This window comes from Myripristis murdjan, chromosome 10 (assembly GCF_902150065.1).
Source record: "Myripristis murdjan chromosome 10, fMyrMur1.1, whole genome shotgun sequence".
In the NCBI taxonomy this organism is placed as follows: Eukaryota; Metazoa; Chordata; class Actinopteri; order Holocentriformes; family Holocentridae; genus Myripristis; species Myripristis murdjan.
Genome location: NC_043989.1, coordinates 25,206,712 through 25,222,408, shown reverse-complemented (window position 1 = coordinate 25,222,408; position 15,697 = coordinate 25,206,712). Strand labels below are relative to the sequence as shown.

The 15,697-nt window shown below is 42.4% G+C and overlaps 1 protein-coding gene across 1 annotated transcript; it reads left to right on the top strand.

Moving 5' to 3' along the window:
* Positions 1-17: 17 nt before the first annotated feature.
* Positions 18-15,586, top strand: brd8b (bromodomain containing 8b). Its single transcript, XM_030062734.1, has 18 exons — positions 18-84; positions 1,305-1,401; positions 2,259-2,328; positions 2,505-2,554; positions 2,719-2,841; positions 2,922-3,002; positions 3,197-3,261; positions 4,102-4,268; positions 4,408-4,599; positions 4,763-4,856; positions 5,577-5,719; positions 5,891-6,329; positions 6,437-6,474; positions 6,588-6,790; positions 7,215-7,307; positions 7,764-7,832; positions 8,221-8,506; positions 14,511-15,586. The coding sequence occupies exons 1-18, from the start codon at positions 66-68 to the stop codon at positions 14,568-14,570; spliced, it is 2,289 nt and encodes a 762-aa protein (XP_029918594.1). The 5' UTR covers positions 18-65; the 3' UTR covers positions 14,571-15,586.
* The last annotated feature ends 111 nt before the right edge of the window (positions 15,587-15,697 follow it).

The window sequence follows — 15,697 nt, the reverse complement described above, 5'->3', positions numbered from 1 at the left end:
TCACTGTGTGTGTTCCCCTAAAATCTTTCCGGCGGAAGCTGCGTACTGGGCCTTGTCACAAAGAAATGGCGAGCGGTATCGGGAGTGAGTAACATTTTCTGACAATTTCTCAGTTTTACTCACGATATTATGGCAAAATTGTACACTAAGCTAGCACCAAACATTACGGGTTACTTTATATTTCGTGTACCCACTAACTTCTTGCGAAAAGCATTTTACCATGTAGCTGTGTGTGTCTCATGAATTTGTTCCCCTCACAGGAGCTAGCTTACTGACGCCGCCGGGCTGCTATCAGATGATTAATTTATGTGTTTGGTCCACATAGCTATGTTTTTGAACGACTTTGTTCTGCTGTATTGTAGGCTAAAGCCGTGTTTGTGGCTCAGCTGCAGCGAGAGATGAACTATATTATCCTATAGCAACACAGCACTAACATGAAGCCAGTAGCTAGCTAGCTAACTTGGCTGAATAACGTAAACACACACATTAGCATAGCAAGCGAGCACCAATGGCTTTAAGTGTTTACCTAGCTTTGTGAAGTGTCTGTAGCCACTGCTTTGTGCTAAAATCTTGTTTTTCATTTTAAATTATGTGTCATTTTGATTTTTTGCGGAGAAAGCCAATCAATCCTTTTGACAAATCTCCAAATCAGAACTCAGATAGCGTTAACCAAATAAGACCCAGTGATGTTATCCATGTTAAACCTGGAATTTCTCTGTGGATAATTAAGGGCTGATTGATATGGTGTACCCATTTGTATTTTAACAATCTAATTAGGTTCATTTTTATTCTAAGGGGTCATAATTGTTTACATCTTTCAACTATCCCTAATTTCACCCACCACCCGTATTCCCCTGACAGTATAATTCCCTGGAAACTATGCAATGAAAATTAAAAATAATATCCCTGAACTTCATGCAGTCTGTCAGTTTAGCTCCTCGCAACTAAGTGCATCCCTTTAAAAATAGTTGGAGTAATGTTTCTCTATATTATTTTAGCTCAAGGTTTTATTTTGTCATTATGTCTGAATAGGAATTGCCCCATATTTCTGTGTCAGTGAGTGAGGGGATACTGTGTGTGGATGGGATGTTAGGAAAAGACTGAAATACTTCAAGTTACTTTTGAGGAGTTAAATTGATAAGTGTTTGAGCAATGATATTGGGTAAGTGAAAAGCATGTAAATACCTTGACAGTCGAACATAAGCTTATTCTCAACTTAGGTTGGCCAATAATTGGCTCTGGATTTCCAAGAATAACCTTTTTGTTGTTGTTATCTATGTATTAATATGTACTATCTTTCACAGAACACAAGATACTGAACGTGGGGCCGACAGAGCCCTGGTCAGTCAGAGAGAAACTGTGCCTGGCCTCTTCTGTCATGAGGAGTGGTGACCAAAACTGGTAAAGTGACATCTCAAGATTTATTCCACTTTTTTTCCTGTTACATCTGGGTTTCTTGGACAGTTTTATCTCACTCACTATGGGGATTAAGTGAGGGAGTGTCGTGCTGTTTGTTGTAAACTTGTGGGTACAGTGGTGTAGTCTAGTTTATTCTAGTGGGTATACGCGCGCGCACATGTACGCGCGCGCACACATGCACGCGCATATGCGCGCGCGCACACACACACATGCACATGCATATGCGCACGCACGCACGCACACACACACACACACACACACACAGGCTCCCTTTCTGAAACGTTAACGTTAGCTCCAGCTGTAGTTTCCCCCGAAATATGGTCAAAAAGAGCCCACTTCGTAACACAGAGAAGGCGACTTTATGAACGGGAAAATGAACGTTATGTCAAAAAAAACATACTGATACGTATCTTTTCGCATTTTTAAGTGGTTATACGGAAATGCGGGACCTTTTCTAGTGGGTATACGCCGTATACCTGCGTATCACGTAGACTACACCACTGTGTGGGTATGTAAAGCCCTCTGAGACTGTAAACAGTGATACTTGCCTTTAATCTTGAACTTGGAATGAAAATAGTCACCCAGGCATTTTTATTCTCCCGTGCTATTTTTGTCCCCCATATAATGCATCATCGTTCATATGATATTGGTTCATATGTCATAGAGGCTTTAATCTCAGTTGGGCTTTTCTGGTTAAATTTGATCATAACTTTGTATAACCACCCTCAGGAGTGGCCCTCTCTGTGTCCCATTGGTTGTCCCTACATAAATTAATTCATATAACGCTCTTCTCTTAAAGTGTGAGTCAGGATTCATTGTCGGGTTCATTTCTTTTCCAGGGTGTCTGTAAGCAGAGCCATCAAGCCTTTCTCCGAGCCTGGTCGTCCACCTGACTGGTTCTCACAGAAGGTGACAAAGGAATGCACTACACAACGTTACCCCTCTCTCTTCCTCTCTCTTTCTCTGTCTGTCTGTCTCACTCTCTCTCACCCACTGAGCAGTGAGAATTGGATGTAATTTTTGATTGTGGTGGACACTTTTCAAACCGTGACAGCACAACAGATGTTCTTGTCTGTCTTCTACAGCACTGTGCCTCACAATACTCTGAGCTGCTGGAAGCCACTGAAGCCCCTAAGTCAGTATTACAACACACTCACACTTATATATTTTCAGTGTCGTAATAATGTGTTGTTGTTTTAGGTTTTTACTGTGACATACACGTTTTGAGAATAGATATGCCACAGAGTCTAAGAGTGTGTGTGTGTGTGTGTATGTGTGTGTGTGTGTCCTGTGCTTCAGGCGTAAGCGTGGTGAGAAGGGCGAAGTCGTCGAGACCATTGAAGATGTGATCGTCCGTAGGCTGACCGCCGAGAGGATAGAGGAGCTGAAGAAACTGTTGCGAGAAACACAAGAGAAGTACAGGTAGGCATACTCATATGGGAAGACCTCTGAAGATGGTGAGACATGACCTTTGACCCCTCCCATGCGTTCTGGCTTCACAGGAAGTTGAAGAAGGAGGTGGATCTAATTCAGACGGGTCACATGGACTCCCAGCTGAAGGAACTGTGGGCAGACATCTTGTTGTAAGTCCCTTACCTGTCTGTTTTTTTTTTTTCTTTTTGCTGATATTAATAATTTTATCACTGAAGAATTAATGCTTGACCTACAATTTTTTTTTTAAAGTCAGAATAATAGTGAAACCCTATTTGTAAAACAGCCAAACAGTGCTCTCTACCATCTTTCCAAATTGTTGTTAAATGATGTTTATTCCCCACAGAAAGAAGAAGCAGGATGAGGAGGAAGCAGAGCAGAAGAGGAAAGCCACAGAGACGGCCTACCAGGGTGGGTTCTGTCCGCTTACCGCTAATGTCTAAACAATGAGTTATTAAATATTTTCCCTGTTTATCTACTGCCTTGGTTATATGAGCATTTACATATAGCTTCGTACCTTGATCTTTTTGGGAGGAGTAGTTGAAGCTCTGGAGTCAAAGTGTGAACCAGCACAGCAGCATGAAATTAATTCTTACATACAATTACAAAGGGAGAAGGAAGTGTTAGAATGGTCTAGTGGCTCTTTAGTGGGGCAGATAAGAGTCAATTAAGAAACAAAATCCTGGAAGTCTGGCTTGATCATAATCTTTAAGTGATGCAGACAACCATTAAGAAAACTGCTCTCAGTTTCAAATTAAACAAAATAGTATTGCATTATTCACTGAAATCTGACATTGTGTCTTATGTTTAGAACTTTGCGACTCATTCTCTGACACTGATCTCATTGCCAGGAACCACTGATCCTTACATTTAGTGTCTCACAACTTGATTTTCACATAATAAATAGTGATTTGATTTGGCTCCTCCATCATATTTCACATTTCTCCCCATCAAAGCTTGCCCTGTCCATTGCATCAAATCCTACAATTACCAGAATCCTTTACTCCAGCTTCTGTTCAGAGGTATCCCCTTTCTGTCACCTGCTTCGACAAGGGCTTGTTTCTGCAGGTGTGCCAAGATTAGGAGGGAAATGCTATTACATATTGTTGTGTTAAAACTTATATATATTTTAGGCCACATATTTCTCCTCTGATTTTTTTTAAAAGTCTTGTATTGCTTTTAATTAACAGATCAATCTGCTTTCTTTCTTCCTTCCTTCCTTCCTTCCATCCTTCCCTCTGTCCTCTCCAGCTCGCCAGGCAGTGAAAAACACTCCTAAGCGTCTGCCCAGTGTAACAGTGCGTTCTCCTCTGGGTGCCAGCCCGCCCAGCCTTGACTCCCAAACTGACTCCTCTGTTGCCACGCCACCCATGGACACAGGGGGCGCTACTTCTGACGACACCAGCACCCACCCCACTGTAAGAGGACACTCATGCAAACACCAGCGTGTCACTTACATTCACATAGTAGTGGCGGGATACCACAGCAACAATGCTGCCAACACTAATAGAATAAATTTGCTATTAAATGTTGACACAGTATTCTGCACCTCTGTAGGCTCAGGGGGTTGGAGGGTTCCTGCCCGCAACAGACGTTCCAGGTCCAGGGCCTAAAGATGGAGGCCTGGCGGCTCTCGCTGATGACTCCCCACAGAAGAGGCTCCTCAGTCAGAAGGCCACACCGCCACCCTCCCCTCTCCTGTCAGAACTATTGAAAAAAGGCAGCCTCATCTCCGCTAGCCCTCGAATGGTGAGGAGACAGCTTGTCTCGGGTTTAAATATTCAACACTACAGAAAAATCAAGAATATAAGATAATACAAAGTAATACAGATCATTATACCCACTTGAAACATGCTTTCCTCATCTGATCTTTCTATATCACTTGATTATGTCCTGTATTTGTTGATATCAGGTAGCGGAGGGAGACACTACTGTAAGCCTCACCAATGGAGTGCAGACTGCCACCACAGCCGCTCCCTTACCAGCCGGTCATGAGGTCACCACAGGTAAATATAGTTACATGTGCATTCACACACATACCTCCTCACTTGGCAAGTACCAGATTTATTTATATATAAGCCTGATTTGACTCAAAGGGATGTTTCTTCAGGAAACAGCCACTTCTGCTGTATAGCTCAGTAGGTAAAGCAAAGCACACTTTCACAGTTCAGTCCTGCTCAGTCACACAAACTGGAAATAAATGTAGTCCAGGAACACTGAGGGGCTTTGGATGAAACTTTACTAAGTTTTATTTTATTTATTTATTTATTTATTTAAATAATGATAGTTTGCTTTGTAGCTAAATGTCATTGCTTTTGTACTCACATTCACCCATTCGCACACACATTAATATACGGATGGAGGCTTCTATTCAAGATGTAAACCTGCTCATCAGGAGTCGGGTTGAGTGTCTTGGTCAGTGACACATTGACATGCTGCCAGGAGGAGCTGCGGTCAAACCAGCAACAGTCATTTTTCAAATATCTCATACATGATGCAGTCAAGTGGTAGATTACAAATTAATAAAATATTTATATGTGGACATTCCACTTAGTGTTGTTAGATGGTGGGTTTGCAAGCTTACAACTTGCCTAGTACTGCTACTCTCTGATTTTCAGTTGATAGGAAAATTTGGTTTCAGGTCTGGTAATTAGTTATGATTATGGTGACACACTGAAAGTGTTTATTGGCTGTTTATTCTTGTTTATCCTTGTTTATGTATTTAGAGGGCGAAGCAGAGGCCGCGGTGAAGGCAGAACTCAGTGAGGAGACAGGATTAGTCGAAGAGGACCTGGTGGCCGTGTCTTACATGGGAGACGAGTTGGACCTAGAGACTGTGGGAGACATTATTGCCATCATAGAAGAGAAGGTACGCATTGATTCTGTAAGAATGGATCCATATTGATTAGTCAAGGAGTCATTCCTTCAAAGGTCAGCAGGATTCCTGGACTCACTGTAGATGAATGGAGACTTCCACAACATCCATGTTAATTAGTTGGTACTTAGTACTCTGTCTCTCTCTGTTCCACCCAACCCCCAGGTGGATGACTCAGTGGAGGCCTTGGATGCAGCAGCAGTAGAAGCTGCCCTGTCTCTTTGTGAGGAGGCTGTTTCAGGAGGACACCCACTTCCGGGCCCCTGGGAGACCCAGGAGCTGAAGACCTCAGAGCCGGCACCCACAGTCCCAGACCCCGAGCCCCTGCAGGAGACCCAGGATACGACTGCAACTCCAGCCCCGACCCCTGCTGGCCTGGAGACACAGAGTCAGCCAGAGACAAAGAGGGAAGAGCAGCTCAAGGGGAACTGTGAGGCACCTGAGGTGGCAGGCAGTGATGTCACTTCCTCTGTCACCTCTGATGATGGTGCAACAGGAAGTGAAGTCACAGAAGAGGGGACAGTGGGTAAGGAAGGCACCGAAGGAACGGTGAAGAGTGAAGTGGAGGAATGGAGCCATCCTGAACCCAATCCACCTTGCCTAGGTGAACAGCATGCATACACACACACACACACACACACACACACACACACACACACACGGAAATCCTGCTCATGTGTTTTCTAATGCCCTTCTCATTTTGGCCCACAGATTCTGAGGACAGCTCTGTGTCAGGAAAAGAGTCTAAGGTATGACTTTTGTACACACACACACACACACACACACACACACACACACACACACATTAAAATACAGTCAGATGGGCAACATTTTACTATCTGTGTGTGTGTTCTTGCATCAGGAGGTGAAGGAGGAAGAGGCGGGAAGTGAGGGTGACCCAGAAGAAGGGATGGAGCTAAAGGAGGAGTGTGGAGAGGGGGAGGGTCCCTACCTGTCAGAAGTGGAGCGGGCAGCCAGTGAGAGCGAGGACGGCTATGGCTCCGCCTCCCACCGCTACACCACAGCTGATTCGCTGGCCAGCAGCCCCGCCTCTTCTTCTCAGTTGTGAGTGTCCAGTTGTGTTCCTCCCTGCAGCTAATCATAGTTATATTAAAAAGTATGACACTTTTTTTTAAACTGGGGTTTTTACTACTGCCCAGAAGCCAAATGCTGAAATGACTCACTGCAAAAAAACATTCTGATTTAAATCCAGATAAAGCATAATAGGCGTTGGTCAGGGATATTATGGTTGTGACCTCTGAGTCAGATTTGGATTTCCCTGAGCTAAGCACTCTGTGGCTGCTGAAGCAAAAGGATTCTTTCTGACTTCTTTCTATTTCTGGCTCTCTCACACTCGTGGTTTCTCTCCTGCTTCCCCTTTTTGTTTCATCTGGGCCTGAAACGCTCCTCGTCATTGTTCTGTCCCTCATGCCTCCACACCTCCTGTGTCCTCTCCCCACCCCACCCCACCCCCTTTTCTCTGTGTTAGCTCTACATGTGGAGAGGACCAGGAGGCGGTGCAGGCCCAGAAGATCTGGAAGAAAGCCATCATGCTTGTGTGGAGAGCTGCAGCCAACCATAGGTGAGCGCTTGTTTTTACCTCAACCTCATCAGCCAATCAGTGCATCAGTTTTAATGTCACTAGACAGCCAGCTTGATAAAACTATTAGCTGGTGTTTGCGATGAAATGGCAGGTGATTTTTCATCAAATGGAGCCAATGATCAGTGTTAATGGCACTTTTATATGTTAGCAGAGAGCAAAGGTTAGCAAACCTCATAAATTCTTTCGGTCAGAGAATAGTAAGGAATTTGACAAATACAGCAGAATGTTAGTTTCAGACTAGTTGTTTCACACATTCATTGCATTTCATTGTGTTTTTTAGCTGTTCCTCACCTCAGCCAACTGTAGTGTAAACCAAACTATTAGAGAAATTATATTAATAAACCTGGAGGGAACCACAGTGCTCACACCTGGTCATACAAGGATACCCCCTCGGCTGTGAGTGTCTCACTGTTGCTGCTGTCCTGTGTGTTTCAGGTATGCCAGTGTCTTTCTCCAGCCCGTGTCAGACGACATCGCCCCTGGTTACCACAGCATTGTGCACAGGTTGGAACGCGCACACACACACACACACACACACACACACACACACACACACTTAATTTGCAATATTCGTTTCTTCATCTAGTGAAGGGTAGTTTCAGACAAAGCAAACTTGAAATGCTACTAGCCAGCGTTGTCATTAATTTTTGGATATCCTCGTGGTATTAAAAGGAATTTCTTCTCTCTAAGACCTCTAGAGAATCTCCTGCTCATGTTGTAGATTAATATCTTGTACAGGCCCCTTTAAAGCGTCAGAAAATACATGTTAACCTGCTGTACCAAAGTTCTCCACTTCAGCATGTGGTCATGAAGGAGACACAGGTGTCATTTCCTTTAGGCAGAGTAGGCTGCCTGTACAGACTGTAATGTCCCTGCCCTCTCCCCACCCCAGACCCATGGACCTGTCTGCCATCAAGAAGAACATCGAGTCAGGCGTGATCCGCACGACGGCCGAGTTCCAGCGTGACATCATGCTGATGTTTCAGAACGCCGTCATGTACAACTCGTCAGACCACGACGTCTATCACATGGCACTGGAGATGCAGCGGGATGTCCTGGAGCATGTTCAGCAGTTCCTGGCCACCCAGCTCATCATGCAGACCTCAGAGAGCGCCATCTCCACCAAGAGCCTCCGTGGCAGGGAGGGAAACCGCAAGCCAGGCGAGCCGGCCGAGAAGGTGTGTGGGGTGGTTGGAATGGGTGGGTGGGGGTGAAGTCAGGCTTCCTTGTGTATATTTGGAAAGTCCGTGAAACTGTGGCAAATTAATTTGGTTATTTACAGGTGGGGAAAGTTTTCGGTAAAGGACAAATACTCGGAACAGCGCATGGATAAAACCTGTTTTTCATTTCCAGTTTCACCACAACACCACACATTCTCTGTAGTTACTTGTCATTTACTGACGTTTCATGCCCTGGAGCTTTTATTATGGTTAAGAGTACAATCCAGATTTTTCCAATTGCCATCATCAACCAGAAATCCAACAGTCTTAAGTAGTTCTTGTGACTTCAGAAAAGCAACAAATTTCTTTGAAAGGGCACAACAGAACGTCAAGATTCTATGTGTACATACCAAGTCAGACTCATATTCATGATTAGGAGAGGACCTTCCAGCAGTATGGCTTGCTGACGTCATAGATTACATGCTTTATACCAAGACAGTATTGGCTGATACTGTGCATTATTGACTGAAGCAAATGATATCCACAAAAATGGTAGTTGTGCTGTTGCTTTATTTCATCCTGTGTGAGACAGACTTGCTCATGCACACAAATCTTGACTAAACCTGCGTCGGATCATGGACATCTTTATTTTACCATGGATTTTCCCATAAAGGAATCCAAAGTTTTTTTGGAAGTTTTTTTTGGAATTGGATCATAGGTCAGTCTTGTTGTTAAGCACATAGACAACAAAATCATTCATGTGTCCCCAATAAATCATTGAATCTGGTTCATGCAAACTCCATGCAAGCTCAAAGTGAGAAGATAATTTGTTGCGGCTCAAAAACTAAATGGCAGTCCTTCATGTTAGAGCATCCATTTTGCATTGGACATTGCAAATATTTAGACAAAAGGTTATACAAAAATAACACACCGTCTGAGTTACCAGGGATTAGTTCCCTTTTCCATGGGAGGTGAAGGTAGTGGATGATGGGAAACTGGTAGTGGATGACTGGGAAACGTCACAGCACAGCAAATGAAAGCATTGCGTTTTGCAAGGCTGATTGGGTATTAATAAGCCATACCCTATTGAAATTGAAATTTCAGCAGTATAATTTTCAATACCATCAAAAATGCTTTGTGAATTTCTAAAGCTGCCAGCTAAAACTGCTAAGGTGGTATCATGTAGCGCACCACTCCTGCCACTAGATGTCAGTGATGTGCGTGCAGAAGCAGCCACTGATCAGTAAAAGGCCCAGCAGCAGTTGTAAAAGAAAGCTGATGAGCAAACAAGAATCAATTTTAAAACCAAAAAACATGTCTGCGCCCCACTGGGAATATTTTGGATTCAGCCCAAATGACAAATACGAGACAGCCATCTTGGATAAAACAGCTCATACCATTTAGTTAGACCATTAAAAACAAGACTGTTTAAAAAGCTTAATGTGTTTTATATTGCCGACAGTAACCTATATTATTTCTTTTTGTTGCATTTTCACACAATTTTTATGACTAGACTAAAACTGCAATGTTTTGGTCAGCCAGCATTTAATTTGTTTTAGAAATTAGTTAGTTATCTGTTTCCGACAGGTTCAGTTCTGCTTACCATAATACTGTAGTTTATTTTTTGTGCAATGTGCCCATTCTTTTCAGTTCTTTTCTTAAGAAGAAAATCTGTAAATATAGAGAAATCTGTAAAAAATATTTTAAACATTGAAGTTTAAAGTGTCCAACAGTGGAAAAAATAGATAAGCCAATAGTTACTCTGGGACACCAGCTGTTGTGGGACAATTCAAGTTCATGTTTATTAATAGCCCAGTATCACTGTTTACAATCTCAGAGGCCTCTACATGTCCACATGTTTACAACAAACAGGACGACACCCCCTGAGTTAATGCTGATCGGGGGCAAGGGAAAAAAAAAACCTCCCCGAAAAACCCAGCTGAACTGGGGAAAAAATGGAGGAAATCTTGAGAAGAGGCACAGAGAGAGGAAACCCCATTCCTGGCCAGACAGGTGTGCAATAGGCATTGAGCCAGTTCATATGAGTTCATATGATTAGAAAAACATGATTTACAGTTATAACTTTGGCTGGTTTTGTAAGTGTTCAGAAAACAAAAGAAATAATGCTGGATTACCTAATTTCATTACTACGGTACTTTATTCTGAATTCTGTAAACTAATGGTGTATAAACTGAAAAGTAATATTACTCATTAATTGTTACTCCATTTAAAAAAGACTCACTTTATTAATTCCTCAACAGGAAAAGTAATTTATTACATTACTTGTTACATCACTTTCTGCTATCCCTGACAAAACATCTGATGTAATCTACATAGTATTAGCCTGGTTTTGTGTTGTCCACCACTAACTGCTATCATTTCATTTTAACCGTTGCTTCAAAATCAAGATCCACAACAGCCATGAGAAATGATGGACACATATCTTACATTACTCCCCTTTACTGATTATTCAATGTACAACACTTTAAACATCACCATCTGTTCTCCATGGTTGTTGAAGAATGCTTTTCAATAATTTTATGGTAATGAAAATATAAATATATAAAATAAAAAAAACCTAAAATAATCTACAGCTCAGTCTACAGAATCGTAGATAAACTGTGGCTTCACTGCTGTAATTTTTTTTTTTTTAGTAGTGATTGAAACTTCATCAACAAGTTCAAAGTATTTGGATTATTTCCAGCAGCTGAAAGTAACTGTATCATCCACATGTATGTTATGTAACCTGCCGCTGTAAAATAAGTTTGTGCTATTTGTACTAGTATTACTGAAATTGAAATTGTTATTCGTTACACTGCAAGTTACTGTACTGAAAGAAATAATCACGTTACTGTAATGCCTCATTGCCAAACAGTGCACGCATGCATTCAGTCGCAACCATTTACAACCTCAGTCTCTTAATTTACCTAATTTACTGCTCATGTCTGGGAGGTGCTGCCTTGTCCGTCTATAAGCTACAGTTTTCTGCACTTCAGCTCAGATAAAGTTTTGCTCTGTTGTTGGACACAGTTCTGTGTTTTGTCACATCACTCAACATAAATAGATTGTACAATATATTACATCAAACTACAGGAACAAAGGAGAGTGTTGGCAACTGGTTTCCTACACCTCTTTCCTCCAATAACACCCAACTACTGTGTACCCTGAAATAATATCACGGTGTCACACAAGTGTTAGCATGGAGAACTGGCTCCAGTTATTTACCAGGGACACAGGGATGATTTTAGCATCTTATGTTCGCATCACTTGGTGGGTAAGTTGACCAGTGGGCAAACCTAAACAAAACCAATTATTTATTTACACACATACACACGTGGGCGTTTGCGCGCATACGTGCCGTCTCACAAATTTGTGTTATTTAATACACGGCCCCCCTCCAGTCACATCCCCTCCTGTGCAGCAGCCTCCTGCCGTCTCAGCCCGTTGTAAGCTGCTGTTAACCGGAGCAATAATTCCTGGCTTTGACTTCTCAGCCAAGTCGAGTCCTGCATGCCGGCTACATCTCTCCTGTTGCTGTTTGTCTGACTTTCTGTCTCTTGTCTGCATCCTCCTGTAACCGACTGTATGTCTGCTGCCATCTGACTGACTTTCTGTCTCTGAATAAGTTCACAGCTGATTTCCTTACTTTTCTTTTACCCAGTTGTCTCAGAGTGACTCATCTGTCTTGATTCCCTGTGTGTCTCTTTGTGCACTTATCTGACTTACTGTGTCCATGTGGGCGCCTGATTGTATGTGCAGCAGAGTTCCCACTGGTCATGACATTTCTGAAGCAGCATGGGATTTTGAGAGATGCATTGCAGACAGGGAAAGTCAAGGAACTTGATCAGCTCTCTGGAGAAGCCAGGGAATTTTACTCAAGGGTCACTTTATGAGAGCACAGCAGAATATATTTGACCATTTTTTTTCGTGCATTTGTTACATCTTGTATATCGGTTTTCAGCTATTTTCCACAGAACGCCCAAATGTCTTGGAAACCAGACAGTCTTTTTTTAAAACTTTCCAGAGCCAGAAAAGCAACACCAGGAAGAAATACTATTTTTAGGTCACAGAAGCGTCCGTTTTCTGCAAAGTCATGGAAAAGTCGTGGACTTTTGCACTCGTGCCACGATGGGAACCCTGGTATAGAGTTTATAATGTGTCTTCCTCACTTTGTGCTTGTGTAAGTGAGCGTGCCTTCTTGCTTGTGTATGTCTGTGTTTGCGACTTGGTGTTTGTCTCTGTGTGGCTGTCTGTAAATGAATCTCTCTTCACTGTGTGAGTGTGTGAGTGTGTGTGTGTGTGTGTGTGTGTGTGTGTGTGTGTGTGTGTGTGTGTGTGTAATGTTTTGTAATGTGTCGCTCTGCCTTGTATGTGGCGCTCAGAGGGCACATCGGGTGCTCGTTTCTTTGCGTGCTCTTGTGTGACGCAGACATGTATGAAACTTGCTTGCTCACGCACATGTGTGTGTGTGTGTGTGTGTCTGTGTATATTTTCTCTCTATTTTCTCACTCTAATGTTTGTCCTCCTACAGGACAGTGTCCCAATGGCCTCTCCTGCTTTCCTTCTCTCTCTCTTTGTAAGTATTCAGGTTCTCCCTCAGATTTCACCAGAACCCAGGCTACGCTACGCACACTCCAGTCTCAACACACACTCAGCCACACACACACACACACACACACTATGTAAACACACTAAAAGCACACCTGTCTATATCTGTCATCATCTTTCTTTCTCTCTTTCTCAATAGAAATATGCTTCGTTAGCATGGCTACAAAGGAGCCTGTGCTGGCAAAGCACATTATTATTTATTGAGGGTAATATTATACGCATTAGCAAATGGCTAGTATTATTAGCATTATCAGTAATAGTGTTATAAACATTCAAAAATAATTCAGTTTCATTCAAGTAATTATGGTCCTCTATATTAGGGCTGGGCGTTGCTTCAAATTAAGCAGCAATTCATTATGTAATAAATAGCTTACATGCTAACAAAAGCTCATTTCAGTTCACTTGATAGTTTTTCTCGTTATGTATTCGTCTTTCCTTTTACAGCAGGAATAAAGGAAGATACAACGTTGGAGTGATCAAAATAGTCAGAATTAGGACCCTGTCACAACTATTATAACTACTGAGTGGCTTAAATATAAAATGTTTAGAGCTTTGTGAGCAGTACTAACCCTTTAAAGCATTTGTTTGCAATTGAACAGGACGCAATTTTCTGTTCTCAGGTTAACATTGTGCATTAAGTTACTCAGAACTCAGATGATTGTATTAAAGACGATAAACCATTAAAAAACCCAATTTTATATTTTGGATGAACTGCATATTTTTATCTTTAGAGGCACTGTAGAGTGCTGACTGACATCCCTCAGTACCCAGCCCAGCTCCTTGTTATATAGATTTGTAAGGTGGACAGAAACAGGAAGCTCCCTCTCTCTCTCTCTCTCTCTCTCTCATCCTTTATTTCATTATTACACACACACACACATACACTTTGAAACACACTGCCCGTATCACCCTCATAAACTTTAAGTTCCGTATACTCACTCAGACACCATATTCTCACCATATAAACACAAATACACACTTCAATAACCTTTCATCACCCAAGCTTCAGTCGACCTTCGGTTAATGACCCCCATGCTGGTTTCCCGTGTTTTTCTGTTTTCGTGCGATTGTTCGTTCGTGCAACGTCGTTCTTTCTCTGCATGTCTTTGGCAGTCTAATTTCTTTTCTCCCTTTTTTTTTTGGTTTGTATCCTTCCTTTCGATCAACCATCATCGTTTATTATTTCCGTTCTTCATTTGGGGAGGAAGCCTTCCGAGGTGGACTGTGCTGTGTTTTTGTGCGGGGCTCGATCGCATGGGGAGGCTCGCCACAGGGCCTTCCTTCACGCTGTCCAACTGTCCTCTGACCTCTTTCCATCCTGATGTCAACTCCCTCTCCCTCTTTCTTGCTTTCTCTCTGTTTTTCCTCTCTCTCTTTCCCTCTCTCTCTCTGTTTCTCTGTCTCTCTGCTGCAGGATGGAGGCACCAGAGGTCGACGCAGCGCCATGGAAGCTGACCTCAAGATGAAGAAATAGAGATTTCAAAGAGCACAATCCTTAAAGGGAGAAAAAGAGAGCGACTCGGGGTCAGATAATGGGGAGCCGATTATTTACTGGGCACTCTGGTTGTTTTATGAAGGTGACGGTGCACTCTCTAGCGTGTGTATGTCTGTATGAATGTATACAAGCATATTCTTCAACAAAAGTGTGTGTGTGTGTGCGTGTGTCCGTTGGTGTGTCTTAGAGAGCTGCATTGAGCCTCTTCTCCTCCCGGTCATCTGATTGGTTAATGTGCACCGCTGCTGGTTTCCACTCCAGGCAAAACAAGCCAGTACATCACTTTCCCCAAGTGTCATTTTCACCAGCGAAAAGTAGTTTGTTGTTCTCCAGTCCTCCCTGGTAAGATGGTACAGTGACTATTGAGCAGGAAGACAGAGGCCGAGAATATTTTTATCAGCAAAGTTTTATTTGGAATGATATGCACAGAAAGAATAGGGCAGTAGTGTTTTGTTTTGTTTTGTTTTTTTCCAGATTTGACCATGTTCAGATGTGCTACGTACTGGAAAGATGCTGATGTTGAATTAGGGATGCACTGGAACTGGTATCAGGCTGAAGCAGGCTGTTGGTGTCAGGATATCACCAGTACTAAACTGATACTATGCGTCATGTTTGTCAGTAATTAAAGCAGCTTGATTTTCTGCTTTTTTTCGCAAATGAAAGGACTGAAAAAATAATTATTTGGGCCATTTTTTCCAAACCAATGGTTAAGCAAGTCTTTACTGTTCTGTAAAGCATCAGAGTGGTACTCAGTTTTGGTCAGTTGGGTTGGTATTGAAATTATTGATGCGTCCCTCTCTGTAGAGTGTAGCCAGACTATGGAAAATAGGCAGTGTAAGAATCATGTTTGTGTAGTGTTAGATGGGAGTACAGAAAGAAGTTTTGTGCCCGAGTGATGGACCATGTGTAAAAATTTGTGTTGGCGTAGCCGATGAAGTATGTATCATGTGTTCTGTTGTACATTTGTTTAATAAAAGATTATTTGTTCATTATCATTCTGATCAGAATTGCTTAATTGATGTGTAGTCTCTTGGTTAAATGCCCTGGATCACTGCATTCTCATTCATGTCAGTTTAAAGTGATGAATTAGAGTGGAACATATCCCT